We start from the raw sequence: 19,294 nt of genomic DNA, 5'->3' as shown, positions 1-19,294 counted from the left end.
AGCAAAAGCTTTTTACACAAGGCTGCGGAAGACTAGTGGGATGCAATCCTCAAGCACTTTTCCAAGAGAAAGGAGGTACAGAGGGGGGTGCGAGTGCCTCTGGACTTCCTTTCTCATCACTGAAGGCCTCCTCAAGCACTTTGGCAACAATAAAGGCGGCCCGAAGAGGCATGTGCATCCTTCCAGGCCTTTTTCGTTGCTGAAGGCCTCCTCATGGGTCACCAAAGGTCTCCTCAAGTGCTTGGCGGCACTAAAGGAGTCCTGGAGGGGTGCGCGCATCCCTCTGGGCCTCCTTTTTCATCACTGAGGGCCTCCTCAAGTGCTTTGTCGATGAGAAAGGGGGGAGCAGGAAAAGAAACAGAGAGGCTGGAGAGGAGACAGATCTTCATGATCAGGTAAGTGACCCGGAATGGCAGGATGGGGGAGAGCACTTCAGGTAAGTGACCCGGAATGGCAGGATGGGGGAGAGCACTTGTAGGGACCCCAGAGGAGGGGGAAAGATATCTCAGTTGATCAGGGGAGGTCTTGGGTGGTCCAAAGCAGATGGCCTGTTCCACTGCTAGGCCGCCCCTTGACTTCCCACTCTGAGATACCTCATGTGCAGTTAACAATCCATGCATTCGATTAGTGAATGCATAGGCGAAAGGAGGGAGTGATTGTGGTCAAGTCACTCCTACGAAACCTTGGCTTACAAATGTAATTGGCAGGTTCCATTACATTTGTAACTCAAGGACTACTGTAATTTCTGCAATATAGCAGAAACAAGGATTTTTTTCTGCAAAAGATTTCACTTTCTTCTCCTTTGATCAGTGGTGGGTTTCTACCGGTTTGGACTGGTTCAGTCGAACTGTTAGCTCTGACTGCAAGACGGGAGCGAACTGGTTCTCTGTTTCTGTAAAGGTGGGTCCGCCCGCCCGCCCGGGAGTTATACTGAATTAGAATTCTTATACTGACCTTTATTTCTGCTTCTGAAGCCCAGCTGATCAGTGGCAGCAGATTGAATTGCCACCCCTCAGCAGCTTTCCTTGCTCCTTTCCTTGTTTGCAATGCGGAAGTTCAATTTTTACTAAACTGTGCATGTGCGCGCAGCAAAGCGCGCATGAAGCAAACCAGTTGTTCAGCCGGTAGGAACCCACCCCTGCCTTTGATGAAAATGAACATTGACTGAAGAGCACTTTGTTTCTATGTTTCCTATTTTTTTCTGACAATTACAAAACAGAATGAAAATTTAATAGTGTTTATGTGTGTATATGATGCAAAAAATTTAAAATTATAATCATCTAATGATCATCTAATATGATTATGAATCTTAACTTCGACCACAATTTTAAAAAAAAAATTAAAATAGGATTCAAACTCAACTAACATAAAAGATGTACACTACGTAAGATGTTTGGTCTCAAAGGCAGTTCTGGGTTGTACAATTAGCTTTCTTTCTCAGCTTTTTCCTTATATTAACATATTCATCCTTTTCAGCTATATTAAGGAGAAGTTGCATATTTTTCTGCATGCTTTTCTACACTAAGAGAACGCATGTATTGTTATTTATAATATGTATTTTTACCTTTTATTTCAAATATGCTGCAAAGAAAACTTAACAGAAAAAAATTCAAATGCAGCAGGAAATTGCAAACAAACTGATAAAAGCAATAACATCTATAAAATGGTTATGATGTTTAGAATTTGGGCAGGGACAAATGGAAACAGTTGAATTAAAATATATTCTAGTCTTAGGTATGAAGTTTATTAAAAGGTTAGAACAGTACTAATTTGAGCTCAAATACTATTAGAGGTCCAAAAAAGTAACTCCACATTAATAAAAAGTACAGGATTTTTAAAAGAAACGTATTAGGATTAGTAGACCTCAAAAATTTTGGCTTTGGTGCTAATAACACCAATAGTGGCACATAAGTAGTTCCAAATCAATAAAGGCACACATGCCTTTACTTTAGTGTCTACCGGTACTTTGCTTAAGAGGGAATGAAAACAAGGCACATGTACATTTTCGTAATTGCAAAGCAGACTCTGTTTTTTTTTTTTATTCTCAGATATCATAAATAAATTTTAGGATTGAAGTGGGTGGGTGTGGCCAGCACAAGAGGCACTTGGCCTCCGGTTTCTTTTGCAGCAACAATCAGCTGCAAAAATGGCCATGCTTACTGGAGGACACCTGTGAATCAGCTGTTTCGTGAACTTGCTGCAACTCTTCGAGAAGCTGGCATGGAGGGCCACTTGCCCCACCCCCTACCTTATACTGATACATGGGGGAGGGGAAATAGGACCCCTCCCCCCAAAAAGAAGCGCTAGCTGATTTTTCAGGGGTCAAAAGAAAGTAAGACCCAGTCTTATTCTTGGGGAAACACAATAGCACCATGGCTGCTTTTTCTTCCTTTTTTCTTCTCTGGATGTTTTATCATTTTGCCAAAGGAAGAGTTCCTGAAAAGGGGTATGCTTGCAACCATTTGGTGAATCATGAATGAGAATCCTTATGACAGCCAATTTAGCAGTAGCGTATGACAGTCCATTTAGCAGGAGCATTGTATCTCTGTCTTGTAATCAGCCACTTGCCTCTAAATTGTTGGCACTGTTCATGAGCAGACATCTAAATGATTCTAACTCCTTGCCAGAAGAGCATCTAGGAAATCAAGAAGCAAATCAAGACTGGTTGGACCAGATGGATGGGCTGGTGGCTGGATCAGAAATGGTTACAAGCTCCATTTGACTCAGATGCAAGGGTAGGTGAATACTAGTATGTGCTGGTATTATGAAAGATGAGCTAGTTGGACCTTTTCTGGTTGAAGATGGACTCAAAATGAACTCCAAAGCCTCCTGCCAGTTTTTAGAAGACACTTTCTTCAAGCAGTGGTACAGGAAAAAGTCTGCATCTTTCAAGAAGACCATAATTTTTATGTAGGAAAATGCTCCATCACATCCATCAAAATACTCCATTGTGTTGCTAGCAAGTAAAGGCCTTAAAGATGAAAGAATTATGACATGACACCTTCCTCACCTGACTTAAACCCTATTGAGAACTTGTGGGTCCTTCTTAAACAGGAGATTTATGGTGAAGGAAAATAGTACACCTCTCTGAAAAGTGTCTGGGAGGCTGTGGTTGATGCTGCACAAAAAGTTGATTATCAACAGATCAAGAAACTGATAGACTCCATGAATGGAAAGCTTATGACTATTATTGAAAAGAAGTGTGGCTATATTGGTCACTTTTTCTGGAAATGTCAGAAATGTTCATTTGTACATTTTGAGTTGTTTGTTTATTATTCTCACTTTAACATATACAAATAAACAAGTGAGATGTGCAAATTTTCATTTTTTATTTAGTTGCATAATAATTGTGCACACTAATAGCTGCCCAATAATTGTGCAGATATTCTCCTAAGAAAGCCAAAACCCCATTTTTATTTTAATATTCAGGTTTGAGGTTTATTAATATTTTGGATTGACTGAGAGCACTGTAGTTGTTCAATAATAAAATTAATCATCCAAAATATGTGTCTAATAATTATGCACAGTGTATAGCTAATGAAAGCACTGAAAACAGCAATCACCTCTGCAGGAGCTGGTTCCAAAATATTAGCAATTGTTTTTAACAGAGATTTCACTGCTTCAGCAATTATTTCAAAGTCACAGAAATAATTCACCCCATGGCTAAAATCATCCATCATTTCAACTGCAGATTCAGTGAGCAGAGTGAAAAAATGCTACACTAAATTCATATCCATATGCTCCTGGTTGTCACTAAGTGCAATCTATAGGTATTCAAAACAGATTTTCTAGTCTCAAGTCTAATCTAATAGCAATACCAAAATTTTCAACACTGTTTTCAGATATATTATAATTATTTTTTTAAATTTTTTAAATTTAATTTAATTTATAATATTCATCTTTAACAATATCAAATGAATAACTCAAAGGGATTACCTTGCTGAGTATCCTGTTCTTGTGTTCGATTCACAGTGAGGTCTAGAGGGCTATCTTGTTCTTCCTGAAGTGGATTTTCGGTTTGGTTCATTTGGAAATCTTTACATATCAGACTCATTTCATATGACGAACCATTTCGATTTTCTTGCAGTTTACTATTTTTTGAAATATATTCAATTGCAAATTGACGAATCATCTTTTTCATTAATTCCTGAGCAACTAGGGGAATGTTAGGATCACAGTTCTGAGGAAGATCTGTGGGAAGAAAAGAGTACCATTCACATACACATTAAAATATATTCCAGCATATCTTTAACAAGACAGAACAGCAAGAGGGACCTTGGAGGCCTTCTGATCCAACCCGCTGTTTAAGCAGGAGACCCTATACTATTTCAGACAAATGGCTGTCCTGTCTTTTTGTAAAAGCCTCCTGTGATGGAGCACCACAACCTCTGAAAATAAGCCATTCCATTGGCTTATTGTTCTCACTGCCAGGAAATTTCTCCTTAATTCTAGGTTGCTTCTCTCCTTGGTTAGTTTCATCCATTGCTTCTTGTCTTTCCTTCTGGTGCTTTGGAAATCAGCTTGACCCTCTCTTCTTTGTGGCAGCCCCTCAAATATTGATACACTGCTATCATGTTGCCCCCTACTCCTTCTTTTCACTACTAGACATATTGAATCCTGCAACCGTTCTTCAGATGTTTTAGCAAGTCTAGGACAAGTCAGTGCAGGCATCTTGGCACGGCCATCTCACCACTCTGCCAATTTACTACTGCCAAGTTGTCGCAGGGTAACTCAACACAACCAATTCACTATGGGGACAACTCACCATGGGCAGCTGGAGGCAAAGCCAGGGGAGCAGGCGAGTGCTCAGAGCAATGGCTAGAAGCTTCCCACAGAGGGAGAGTTGGCAAGCAGGTGAGCAAGCAGGTGGGCAGAGTGCAAAGCGCAGCTGGGAGCTACCTATTTTCACACCCTCTGTCACTACTGTCATGGGCCATTTGGCAGCAGTGGCAGTGTTCGGCCCATTCAGGGGTGATGGGTAAGGTGGGCAGCAGGGAGGCAGTGGAGGTTGGACACATCTCGTTTTCACACACCCTCACTGCACTGAGTTCAATCGCTTGCTTGAGTTCGGCACGGTGGCAGCAGCGAACTGTGTCTCTGCCACCTCCTCTGGTAGCCCTCTTCTCTTAGCCCCATATGTTTGCCCACTTCAGCTTGGGTCTTTAATTTAAATGATACACCAGCATATATTTCATTGAGTCTGAATGATCATTTATTCCATGTGAAAAAGCCAAATTAACATGTAACTGTTTTACTGCATCAAATTCAGAAGAAGCTTCTTTGGATATTTTATTGTTTAATTTTGTTTTTGACAACTGATAGTTCTTTGTGCAAATTTCCATCAATGCATTCTGAATTATTCCTATAATTCCTTTTGTGCTTTTCAGGACCATTCACAAAAAGCACAACAAAAATAACACACGAGCTAATTTCATCAACAATTAAAGCACTGCATGCCAAAAAGAGCTTACTTTTCAGCCTATCAAGCAACTTGGAGTAGAGGAGTCCAATTCAACGTCTGTGGAGTCCAACTGAAAAGTTCCTACTATATTAGAAGGGGCTACTTTTTGGAGGGTTATTTTTCTTGTAAATATACCATCTGAAGTCACAATAGCATTAAATAAATAAAATAACTAGTTTTGCAACCAGTTTTTCTATTTACAATTGTTGCAGTGTCCCACAGCCACCTGATCTCCATTTGCATGCTTCCCAACCAGCTTGTGATAATTAAGTTAGTGGAGAACAGTTCTAGACATGAAAGTTGCCTGGGGATCTTGGACCAGTCATTGTCTCTCAACCCAGCCCACCTTACAGGATTGTTATTGCAGGGAAAATAGGAGGAGGAATGAATATTATGCACATTTGCCCTCTTGAGTTACTTACAAGGTAATAAAGGTGGGATAAAAATCTAACAAAATAAATGAGTAAGGTAAATAAATTGTAAGTTTCAGTTATGCAATATTTTGTCTACAACTATAGTGACTCGCTTAATGACTAAATGGGAAGTGAGATTGCAAGCCTATTGTGATATTATTTTTTATTTGCCAACTGCAAAGCTTAGCTCTAGAATTACTGGTCTCTCTTACGGCTGCTAAAGAAAGATTACCTGTATATCTTATATATATCATAAATCAGTGTCTCCCCAACCATTTGGGTGCCAGGGACCAGTTCTGTGGAGAGGGGCTTTTCCACGGACTGGAAGGGGCATGGTTTTGCATGCTGCCTGCATCCTGTGCAGATGGGGCTTTGTTGTTTGCGTGGACCCGTTTCTGGCACCCTGTGGACTGGTGCCAGTCTGAGGCCCAGGGGTTGGAGATCCCTGGCATAAGGTATAAAAATAAAACTTTGGAACTAAGAATTTGACTTCAGTTATGGCAAATAGAATAATATTACCCGTTTGCCATAAAAATGTAGCTCGAAGTATTTCAACTCAGTTTTAAGTCTTGATATCTTTTCATGATAAAATTGCATTAATTTTATTTACGCTTCTTTATTTAAAATACTTTTCTATTTTTCTCCTACCAAAACATTTTGCAAACTATGAAGAAAACAAACCAGTTGACATTGTAACAGAATGTAAAAGATTACATAGAGTTGGTAAATTAACATAAATTAACCGTATAACATGACATTTGAAATATAAAATTCCTGGGCAAATACATAGGGTTGTTTTCTGGTGCTAAAAAGAATATAATTTTACACCTTTGACCCTCCAAGGTCAGAGGTTATTAGCATTTGAATCTGAGATGCTTGTTATGCAGAAATAGATATGGAAAATATTCTGTATAATCGATAAGTAAAAGCCCTATAAATATTCTATGTCCTTTTCTTAGTGATTTATACAGATTTGGTTGTATTTTTTTACCCCATAATTTTGTTCTATGAGATTAATTCCAAAGGTATATAAAAAAGAAAACCACAAGAATCTAACCAGCCCACTCCTAATAGCGCATGCAGTATGCAATGAAATTTAAATACTCTTCTGAGTATTTATGTCCATAAATTAGCTTTAGTTTTTTTAAAACATGCAAAGAAGAAACTATTAAAAAGAAACTGTCAACTTTAAAATGTAGCTTTTTAAAATTCAGCTAATTTAATGTTGCTTGACTTAACAACTCAAACTCAATAAAGGACCCTGCATCTCAAAGTTAAAAAAGAAACAAGTTTATATACCAAACCAGGTTTGCGGACAGAATACTAATTTCATACTTCCTCACCTTCGAACACTAATCATTACCCCACAAAAATGAATCTTTTTCTTTGTGGGATAATTAAAAACAACTGTCTGAAAACTGGATGCATGCTTCCTGCAAGTATTCTGTGAGGTAGGAAAACAGATGTCTTGCAAATTTTCCTTCACTGCACTCCAAAATATTATGTGCAGCACATGAGCATAGAAAGATGTATAATATTATATTAAACTAATGCTCAGTTTAAATTACTTGAAATGTTACAAGATTTTTAAAAATTGGAAAATAAATAAGTTTTTCTCTCTTTAAAAATTAATTTCCTCATAAACTAAATGCATATGAACAGCTCAACTCGAGAAAAGCTATTTCAACTGCAGAACTTAAGTTACAGAACTTAAACTAGACCTGGAGAAGAAGGTTTTTTTAAAGAAAAAAGTTACATTTTATGTACAATTTCTGTTGAGCACTATATATCACAATATGAAGTTAAGTCTTACCTTCCTTACGAAAGAGTGCATTTAGGTAAGTCTCTGCTTGGCACTCAATTTTATCAGTGTTGGACTGGCCCTGAGATGACAACTCCTCTGTAGCTGTTGACTGCAAAGAACCAAGAACCACTGTAGGATCCTAAAATGAATTTAAAAAACCCCAATTTTCTAAGTAAAAGTAAATCTTAATAGAGATGAGCAAGAAAAAAGTTCCATTATATTACATACAGTTGCAAGAAAAAGTATATGAACCCCTTGGGATTACGTGGAATTTTGTATGAATTGGTCATAAAATGTGCTCTGAACTTCATCTAAGTCACAACAATAGAAAAACACAGTCTGCTGAAAATAATACTACACAAACGTTAGATGTTGCCATGGTTTAATTGCACATAACATGTAAACATTCACAGTGCAGGGAAGAAAAAGTATGTGAGCACCTAGCCTAATGACTTCTCCAAGAGCTAATTGGAGCCAGGAGTGAGCCAACCTTGACTCCAATCAGTGTGATGATATTGGATGTGTTGCTGACAGGTGTTCTGCCCTTTAAAAACACACACCTGTTTTGGGTTTACTGGTTTCAAGAAGCACTGTCTGATGTGAACCATGCCTCGCAGAAAAGAGCTCTCAGAAGACCTATGATCAAGAATTATTGACTTGCATGAAGCTGGAAAGGGTTACAAAAGTATCTCCAAAAGCCTTGATGTTCATGTGTCCACGGTAAGGCAATCTGTCTACAAATGGAGAAAGTTTAGCACTGTTGCTACTCTCCCTAGGTGTGGTCATCCTGTAAAAATGACTGCAAGAGCACAGCGTAGAATGCTTCATGAGGCAAAGAAGAATCCTAGAGTGTCGGCTAAAGACCTACAGAAATCTCTGGCACTGCTAACATTTTTGTTGACACATCTACAATAAGGAAAACATTAAACAAGAATGGAGTACGTGGAAGGACACCAAGGAGGAAGCCATTGCTGTCCCAAAAAAATATTGCAGCATGTTTGAAGTTTGCAAAAGAGCACCTGGATGTTCCACAGCACTACTGGCAAACTATACTATGGACAGATGAAACAAAAATTGAGTTGTTTGGGAAAAACACACAACACTATGTGTGGAGAAAAAAAGGCACAGCACACCAACATCAAAACCTCATCCCCACTGTAAAACATGGCGGAGGGAGCATCATGGTTTGGGGCTGCTTTGTTGCCTCAGGCCCTGGACGGATTGTTGTCATTGATGGGAAAATGAATTCCAGAGTTTATCAAGACATTTTGCAGGAAAACGTACGACTATCTGTCTGCCAACTGAAGCTCCGCAGAGAATGGGTGATGCAACAGGACAATGACCCAAAGCATACAAGTAAGTCAACACAAAAATGGCTTCAACAGCACAGAATATGCCCTCTGGAGTGGCCCAGTCAGAGTCCTGACCTCAACCCAACTGAAATGCTGTGGCATGACCTTAAGAGAGCGATTCACACCAGACATCCCAAGAATATTGCTACAATGAAACAGTTTTGTGAAGAGGAGTGGTCCAAAATTACTGTGCAGGTCTGATCTGCAACTACAGGAAACGTTTGGTTGAGGTTATTGCTGCCAAAGGAGGGTCAACCAGTTATTATATCCAACGGTTCACATACTTTTTCCTCCCTGCACTGTGAATGTTTACATGTTATGTGCAATTAAACCATGGCAACATCTAATGTTTGTGTAGTATTATTTTCAGCAGACTGTTTTTCTATTGTTGTGACTTAGATGAAGTTCAGAGCACATTTTATAACCAATTCATGCAAAACTCCACGTAATCCCAAGGGGTTCACATACTTTTTCTTGCAACTGTATTTATCAATGTTTTATATAGCACAATAGTTTAAATAACATTGGAAATTTGAACAAAATGTGTGTCGAGTTAAAAGATCATATACTTACGCTGACTATTTCTTTATGTAAATTACAAAAGGAACATTTTTCATCCATAGACCAGTCAGTCACTTCTTCTGGTTCACAGTCTGGAGATGAAGAGCAAAGGAAGAGATAGGATGACAAAAAATAAATATCATTCCAACACCTAAATTGTAACCAAAACTTCAAATTTGCTCCCCTGCCAAAAATGAGCCAAGAAAATATTTTAGATCAGTGTTGGCGAACCTTTGGGAATCGTGCCCAAACTGCACGTGCATGCATGCCCAAACTGAAAGGGGCACACACGTGAACTTAGTTATGCATGGACATGCATGCATGCATGCATATGCACAAATGTGTACATGTGGGTACATGCACATGCGTGGACATGCACACATATGCAGAAGTGACCTAAAGACCAACTGGCTGGCGGAAGGCAGAGCATCCCAACACCGGCAGCACAGTATAGCTCATAAGATAAACTATGACACACTAAAAGAACTAAGAACTATCATTCTATGTGCTAATACAAATGCAAGGTCCTCTGCACACCATCTTACTGTTACGGTAAATTGATTTTAGTAAATAATAGATTCTTTTCATTGTCATTAAGATCTTATTTCCTTTTCCAACCTTAGTAGGAAGATTTTAGGACTTCTCAATTATCAATTATTTTTCTATAAATTTGCTTTTTGGTGGATTCTGCATATATATTGCTTAAAAAATAACTGCCTTGACAGAAGCTATCTAGCTATTTGATTCCTGAGAATGGGTAATGATCTACTAACTTTGACTAATGCTCTGGTTCTCCATCACAAATCTCTCCATATACTAATAACATACATGTTTATAGTTTTTTTAAAACAACAACACTGTCAGAAATGCTGTGAAAAAAAGATTCCTGGTGTACCACATTAACTCTTTCTAGAAAATAAAGAACTTTATTAAATTGAATTGAACTGAAGGCTGCCCATCATCAAGTATATGATTTTGACTAACAAATCTTACAATTACCGTATTTTTTGGAGTATAAGATGCACTGGAGTATAAGACGCACCAAGGTTTTGAAGAGGCAAATAAAAAAAAGTTTTTGCACTCTGTAAACCTCCCAAAAATGGCCCATTTTTCACGAAAATGGGCCTGTTTCCCCCCCCCAAAAAGGCATGAATAGCCTTTAGGGGCTTGCAGAGTGCTCCGGGGAAAGGGCAAAAACGAGCAAAAAACAGCCCATTTTTCATTTTAAAAAGGGCATAGATAGCCTTTAGAAAGCTTATAGAGTGCTCCTGGGGGCTGGGGTGGGGGGTAAAAGTGAGCAAAAAACAGGCCTTTTTTGCTCATTTCTACCGTCCCCAGCCCCATGAGCTCCCTAAAAGCTTCCTACAAGCTATGCATGGCCATTTTGGTGAAGGGGGTGGGGTTTCAGGAGGCAAAATAATGCTGTATTCAGTGTATAAGACACACCCAGATTTTTTTATGTACAGTGAATATATTACCATGGGATTACACATTTAAAAGTGCCCCCCCCCATCCCAATAAAGTACTGTTGCAGCTTGTAACTTAAATGATCTTTTCACTAACAATATTGGCTTAGGTTGCCTTTATTACTTTTTTATAGTGCCATTTCCAATGATTCTTGGTAGTTAATAGTGCTAACATCAAAAACTCAACATTTAACTATTAGAATTATCCATCTCCTCCTTTAAAGGTGCTCCCTTTCCATTCAATTCAATCCTTTAAAACAGGGGTCCCCAACTCCCAGTCTGTGGACTGGTACCAGGCTGCAGCATGCGAGAAACAAGGCTGCGTAAACAAGCAAGATGCAGGCAGCACATGAAACCACATCCCCTCTGGTCCATGAAAAAAACCTCTCCCCATGGAACCGGTCCTAGGTGCCCAAAAGGTTGGGGGCTGCTGCTTTAAAACATCTAAGCTGAAGAATCATTACTTCACAGATAATTGTTAAACCATGGTTAATTTTATAGGAATATCCAGAATCTCAGATAGGTCAACTGGCATAGTCATAGAAGTCTCAGCTTCTATAAGAGAACAACTGCAAGTTGAATGAATATTCAAACATTAAACAGTGCTTAATTTTAATTGTGATTGTTGAAACAAGCTGCTCCATAAATTATAACTTGAATTTTGGTTGATCATGTTCTGATGGCAGAATAAGCTGTGGACTCTCTCAGCTCAACCTATTTCACAAAGTTGCTATTATGAGAAAAACAGGTGGAGTAGTTTTATGTATTCCATCTAGAGCTCCTGAATTAAAGGTAGTATAGAACTGTAATAAAATAATAATAAAAACTGAAGTAGAAATTTCAAAACTCCCATTTGTTGAAGTGAGGGAGCATATAGGCAAAAGGTTATACTGCAACAGAAATAACTTTTAACTAACCATTTAACTGGACTTCTGATTGCAGTAATTCTAAGGTGCATACTAAAACCAAAGGAATTAATTACAGTCTATTTCAACAACTATTTTTTTAAAAAAAACCAAACAGATACAGTGGTTAAGAAATCTATGGTGCAGTATCACAGTGGCAAATCTCATATATGTCCATTAGTATGACCTTAATTATGAAAACATAAATGTCATTGTATAATTAATTCTGATGAAATCTGTATGATACATTTTGCTATTTTAAGTATTTATGATACTAAGCATTATGCCAAATCTCAAAACTGCAAGCTGAGCAAGATATATTTATATCTTTCCAACATAAATCAGCTGAAATGTGTGTCTGTCTCATTTGGGATTCACACACATGCACACGCACACACACATTAAATAAATATGTTTGTACAGTTAAGCAAATTACATCTTTACAGTTTTATTTTAAATTACAGTATGTCCCTGCAGGTTAATGAAACAGATAAGTAGTAAACAAAATGGTAATTAAGAACAATTTTAAACATTTATTTAGCAAATATTTAAAGGTCAGCAAATTTAATGCTAAACATATTTTTATGCATAAAGCACTTTATAACTTTGAAGATGTTGTTGAAAAAGATGCTATAATAAATATAAACCTCATTTTCAACAAAATATACATAACTTAAAATTAGCCTGCACAGATATAAATACTGTCCCCGCATCGCCCTTCCCAGGATCTTTTTTATTCTTTTCTTTCATATTCTTACAATGGAAGCAAACAAAAGGTTAAGATTTCCCACTGAGGTACAGTGAGATTCATGCTCTGATCTCTTAACACTTAACTCAAAAATAATGTTATATCAGCTATTTTTTGAATTAATCCAAACTGAAAATTTATTTTGCATATTTATGTGGAAATAAGTTCCTCTGTACAGGTAGTCTCGAGTTATGACAGTTTACTAAGTGATGATTCAAATTTACGACACCACCCACAAAAGTACTTATGGCAGTTCCGAAGTTATGAATGTTGCAGCAGCACTGCAATTGTTCACCCTGACAACCGATTGCAGAGATGCTGCAACAATCCCCTGCCTATTCCCCCCCCTCCCATCACTGATTGCTCACTTACATTTCGAAATGTGCAGAGTCAGGGCCATGTGGCAGAAAAGTGGCTGTCTTCTTACATACCTTTCTGTCCCCTTTGCAAAAGGGTTTTGGTGCGAAGAACAGAAGCCTTCAAGGGCCTGATCTTGTGCTCCTTCAGGCCCCCGTCCTCCACACCAAAAAGCTTTTGCAAAGGGAACAGAAACCTTTTGAAGTGTAATCTCCTGCTCCTTCAGGCCTCATGTGAACTTAACGATCTATGCATTCGATTAACGAATGCATTGGGGTAAAGCAGGGAGGAGTCACATTCATTTAATTTGATCCAATTAACGAATTCTAAGGTTACGAATGTAATTGACAGGCTCTATTACTTTCTAGGATTACCTGTATTCTGTGAGGGAAATGAGCAGTTGTAAAATTTGATGAATAAATAATAAAATAAATAAATAATTTAACAAGATTGATTAGACATATGGAAGATTACAAAGGCCAAATGCTTCTTCCTACTTTCTACAGGAGGCTTTAAAAATGAAACCTAAATTAAAAATGCTGCTTATTAACATGTTTGCAAAATATCATATTTAAAAAAAAACAATAAAGTCTGTGATTTAAATTACTCTCCCAAACTTCTAACAAGTTTGACATTATTTTCTGATGTCATCTATACAGCCCAGATTGCATAACTTCCATGAGTTTATGGCAAACATAAGATTTTAAAAAATGGATTTCTGGTTTTCTCTCTTAAACAGAATTTTACATCATAGTCTCTACCATTTCAGACTCCAAACTGGAGATCACATGTATAAAATGTTCCATTTGAAGTATTCCTTTTCTGTTTGACATTTTTCCTACTTTAATTTTTAGTATATTTCTATTATTGATTCTGCTCAGTGACCACAATAAAAATTCTTTTTTAAAGCATAATTGTGTGTTTGTCCTTCCTTTAAGATCCTTTTTTTTCTGAATTTATATGAAAATTAAATTACAAACTTGTGCAAGAGTCTTTAATTTTAATTGACTATGTCAAAGTCTCTGGGTAGCAATAGACAGGCCTCCATTTAGTTATTTACTCATCAAATTTTTAAGCCTCCTGATACTTCCTGACAATTCTGGACAGGTTCACAACTAAAAATAAATAGAAAACAGTATCACAGAAGAACAGAAAGGGAGTCAACCACAGGGAATAAATTAAAAAGAACATCTGCTCCATCCTCCAATTGAGATTGGCCAACCATTCACTAACCCAAGGCCTGGGGGATGAGCCAAAATGTAAAGGCCATTTAAACATGGTAGCTATACAAGTATCCAGGGAGACCCTGTTTTCAGATGGCAGGTGCAGCAATAGGGAAGGATTGTTTCCTGGGTCCTGGTTGTTTAATTAATATAATCCAAAACAAGCCAACTCTGTTGGATTGTATGGAATGGTCAGACTCTATGGGAGACAGATGAGCATTTTGATAACTATGTCTTCTGCCATATATAGTTTTAAACGTAATACAAGAACCCTGAATTCCATCTGGAATCTGATTAAAACAGCTAATTCAGCATAGGTATTACATGGGCAGATGTTTGCACCACCTGTAGCTTCTGAATATCTCTTTAAGAACAACCCCATGTACAATTTACTGTAACAGTATATCTGCATGGTGGTGAAGAGTGACTGGAAGGAGAGACTCTCTGTCCAAGAATGGGCACAACTCCCATATAGGTTGATCCTCTGCCACCTGCTCCTCGAACTGGAAATGGCAATCAACCCAGATTACACTAGTTCTGATTGGGGCAATGCAAGCCCATTCAGGACTAGAAGATTCATCGAACCAAACCAAGTGATTGAAGGAGAAGGTTGTCACAAGTACCTTGAGTGCTTTTAAGCAAGCTCACCAGACTCCTTTCACACAGGACCTATTTAGGGGAAATATAGCCAGTGGCCAGTTGAAGACTACCCCAAGAATCTACATTCTTTGACTGCTCCTATTCTAAGACAGGCAACGGCAGATTTTCCTATCTGACTCTATATTCCAAAATTGTGATGATTGCCATGTTCAATAAATGTCACTGCCATTGGCAAATAACTTTTTAAAATCTTGCATAAATCATGCTATTAAGACTCTGTCAGATCATTAATCTATTACCACTAAAGTACAGTAACTCAAATAAAAACAATATTTCTGCCTGATATAAAAATGTATTCTTCTGGAAATCCTGAGATTCCTCCAGGGCTGCTAAAATTTCTGTTTTGAGAATACAAATGCTGTTTGATTAATTAAAGACTGATGAATAGAGAATTAAAATCTGAGAGATCTGTCAAAATAGAAAGATTGCTTAATTTTTAATAACTAATACTCAAATGGATCAAAAAATTAGTAATATAGAACTGGACAATTTCCTTCAACTCAAATTCTTTGGAATCACGAAGCCACTACATGTTTGACTGTCGTGTTAGAATGGAACATAGTTAGATTCTGGGATTTGTAGTAGTGGAGGTTGAAAGGCTTTTATAAAACATTAATGGAACTGCTCTTCCAATCCTAACTATTTGCCTACTATAAGTAACAAGGAAAAGCAAAACTAAAGTATACAATTGATTAGTCTCATAACTCCAAAAATTCTACCCACATTTTCAGGTAGTGCAAAACAGGGAACATTCAGCTTATGATATATTTCTCACAGATAATCCAAAATCATTATCAGTGCTATTTCCAATTAACACCATTATGTATGTTTAACTGGTCACAGAAAACTTTGAAGATTCTTTTATATTTGTCTGAGGCTCATGATACATACCATTGTGATACTAACTACTGTATGCTGAAAAATTACATGGCAAACAGTGTTCACACATAAAGGGAGAAAAATTGAAATATACCCTAGTTTCCTTCATTCAGAATCATCACAGGTTTTCCTCTAGCATTACTCCAATCATTATTATTTCCAGAACATCCAAGTCCCCTGAATTCAGGCTCCAATAAGACTCAGAGATTATCTTGTCAATACCCTAGCCCAGTGATGGCGAACCTTTTTTGGCTCGCGTGCCAAAAATGGGGGGAGAGCAGGGGGGTCATGCACAGGCGTGTCACACCCATAATGCTATGCGCACGACCCCACTGTGCATGTGTACACGACCAGCATTCTCTCCCCCCAATTTTGGTGGGCTTTCTCCCCCCATCAGCTTCCAGAGGCTTTATAGGAGCCTGGGAAGGGTGAAAACAGCCTCTCCTCCCCCAGAGGCTTCAGGAGCTTCCCCGAAGCCTCTGGAGAGTGAAAAACCAGCCCTATCAGTAAACCGAAAATTTGGGAACGGACTTCCGGTTTGCTTGTAGGTCTGGTTTTAGCCCTCCAGAGCCTTTAGGGACTTTCAGGAAGCTTCCCTGAAGGCTCTGGGGGGCAAAAAATGACCCTATGAGCAAACTTCCAGTTTGTCTGTAGGGCTGTTTTTTGTCCTCCGGAGCCTTCAGGGAAGCCTCCTGAAGGCTTCTGAACACTCCGGAGGGCTACGAGCAAACCCGAAGTCACTTCCGGTTTGCTTGTAGGGTCAGTTTTAGCCCTCTGGAGCCTTCAGGAGGCTTCCCTGAAGTCTGTTCCTCAACTTCCGGTTTGTGCGTAGAGCTGGTTTTTCAGGGAAGCCTTCGGAGGGCGAAAAATGGCCTCAAGGCTGAAGTCAGCTGACCAGTGCGCATGCGCACTGGTCAGTTGTGAGGGCAGCGCCTCGCATGCCCTGACAAATGGCTCAGTGTGCCACCTGTGGCACGCATGCCATAGGTTCGCCATCACGGCCCTAGCCATTTCCTCATTAGACCTCAATGAGAATTTAGTAACATCAGCATTTTCTAAATAAAGAATTGGCAATGTTGATCTTTCAGGTGTTAAACTCCAGGTCCTAACAGCCCTAGCCAATATGGTAAGATATGGAAGATAATGAGAATTACAATCCAACAATATCCACAGGGACATACATTGCTTATTACTCATATCAATCTTCAGTTAACTCAAAGGTAGGGAACTATGGCCCCTTTATGACTTGTGGACTTTAACTCCCAGAATTCCTGAGCCAGCATCAATTTCAGCTTCAACTTTAGAGTTGAAGTCCAAAAGTTGTCAAAGTTCTAAGTAATAGCCCCACAGAAAGCAGAATTCCGAGACAGTTTCCTCAAAGAAAAGTTTTATTAGAGATATCATATTGGCACAAACTGGTGAAAATGACTCTGAAAGTTCCTGCGGTTTTCACCTGATTAAAAAGGTGAAAGTTCCCCCTTTCCCCAAACAATCAGTCACATTGTCCAATCAAAGTGCTGGCTGGTTACCTAGTTACTTCACCCCTTCTTCCCCAGCCACCTGTTGGAATGTCCTTGGTTCCCACAGAAAACTATTTTGTTGTAGCTACAAAAACCCCATCTAATTATTTCCCCCCTCCCTATCCCTTCTTCGCATTGTGGCAAGACTCCAAAATGGCCCCAGTCAGGTTTGCTTCAGGGTTGACACAGGTCATAAAAGAGGCATCGTTCCCTACCCCCGAGTTAGCTAATCTAACTCCACATTACACATCCATATAGAGGAAAATAATCCTGGTAAAACTAAAAAGATTTTAGATTTAATTTGTCTATGTTAAAAGAACGATCATAGTTACCCATCTATAGATCAGGTATCTCTCATAAAGATATCATGGAAGTCATAAAATCATGAGGCATGTTTATCAATTGGCTTTTAATATTCTCTAAAATCACACCTCTGCAGTAGTCCAAGAGCACCTATATCTATTTTGGCAAGAAGATCCTTGGATTGTGGAAGAAAACATATACCACCAGAACCACTATCCTGACACTTATCATTCTGGTGACTGCTGATGGGATACTTGAGATGAAAGAACCTCAATCCTCCTTATTAACTGCAACATAAAACAAAAATAAAACAAAATCACACACTAGCACTAGCACTGAAGGTTAAATATGTGCTTCTCTTTATGCTACTGTGCTCTGAACTGCCTCTGAGCATCATCTTTACCATACACCACTAATGATCAAGATGATACTGTCTGGGAAACTATATATCCCAGGGAAATATAAATATCTACTGAGAATTCTAAAATTTCAGCCACCCCTAAAATGTCTTGTCTGATTCTATCGACTCTGGGTAGCTAAATCAGTTCTCATTAAAGAATTGTCCTGTTATGTTCCAAAGAAATGGCATTCTTTTACCAAAAAAAGAAACAAATTATATTGCAGGGCATATTAAATAAGAGCAAATTGATATGAAATCATTGTACTTTTCAGGTTTAATCACTTTCTACACAATTCAATGCTATTACTATAATTTCATTTTCTAAGATTCCTAATGAAAGGAATAAGAGTTAAAGTATTCCAAATGCTACAGATTACTCTAGATTGACTTAATTAATTCAAGGAGTTTATAGATTAAAAATCTAACTGCATGTTTGCCGTTTTAAGCAATAACTTTGAAAGAAAATGAACATGAATCAATGTTAAATTGTGATATTTACATTAAAACGATCAAGTAAGATTTCTCAATGTTAACAATGTTTTGAACATTTAACCGACAATTAAGATGTTAGTTTTTTAAAATAGTTATTATTTACCTTCAAATAAACTGAGGTCTCTTCGTAGCCTTGATCCATAAAGCCCTTCTAAAATACTTTCAAAGCCTAACAAAAAACAAAAATTAAACATTTTACTATACAGTATATCAAATAGTTTCACAAATGTAGCAGCTGAAAACTACTGCATAAGCACATTGTTACAGAAAAGGAAATGTTTCTGGATACAGGTAGTTCTTGGTTTACGATCACAATTTAAGTTGCTAAGTGAGACATTTGTTAACTGAGTTTTACCCCGTTTTACTACCTTTCTTGAATCACTACAGTTGTTAAAGTTAGTAACATGGTTGCTAAGTGAATCTGACTTCCCCATTGTCTTTGCTTTTCAGAAGGTAGCAAAAGATGATAAATGGACCTACAAATTGCAACCATCATACATGTGTCAGTTGCCAAGCACCTGAATTTTGATCAGATGACCATACGGATGCCATGATGATCGCAAGTATGAAAACAAATAATAACTAGCTTTTTTCAGTAATACTGAAACTTTGAACAATCATAAAATGAACTGTTGTAAGTTGAGGATTACCTTTACAGAGATTTCAAAGAAAAACTCGATCTAAAACAGGGGTGTCAAACTCAATTTCTGTGAGGGCCACATCATCATTATGGTTGCCCTAAAAGGGCGA

The 19,294-nt window shown here is 38.1% G+C and overlaps 1 protein-coding gene across 3 annotated transcripts in view; it reads right to left on the bottom strand.

The window, feature by feature from the left end:
* Positions 1-19,294, bottom strand: part of LCORL (ligand dependent nuclear receptor corepressor like) — a 97,107-nt gene that overhangs the window by 42,367 nt on the left and 35,446 nt on the right. For all 3 annotated transcript variants that reach the window (XM_014069348.2, XM_014069349.2, XM_087724619.1), the window contains exons 2-5: positions 18,648-18,713; positions 9,604-9,683; positions 7,688-7,817; positions 3,937-4,191 (exon numbers count right to left, since the gene is read on the bottom strand). In XM_014069348.2, the coding sequence (XP_013924823.2) occupies positions 3,937-4,191; positions 7,688-7,817; positions 9,604-9,683; positions 18,648-18,713 (531 nt within the window). The remainder of the gene's footprint in view (positions 1-3,936; positions 4,192-7,687; positions 7,818-9,603; positions 9,684-18,647; positions 18,714-19,294) is intronic.

Source organism: Thamnophis sirtalis, unplaced genomic scaffold (genome assembly GCF_051295495.1).
Source record: "Thamnophis sirtalis isolate CommonGarterSnake01/CBP01778 unplaced genomic scaffold, rThaSir2_p1.2 scaffold_10, whole genome shotgun sequence".
Lineage (NCBI taxonomy): Eukaryota > Metazoa > Chordata > Lepidosauria > Squamata > Natricidae > Thamnophis > Thamnophis sirtalis.
Note: the sequence above shows the minus strand (reverse complement) of the source record. Positions and strands in the feature narration are given on the sequence as shown.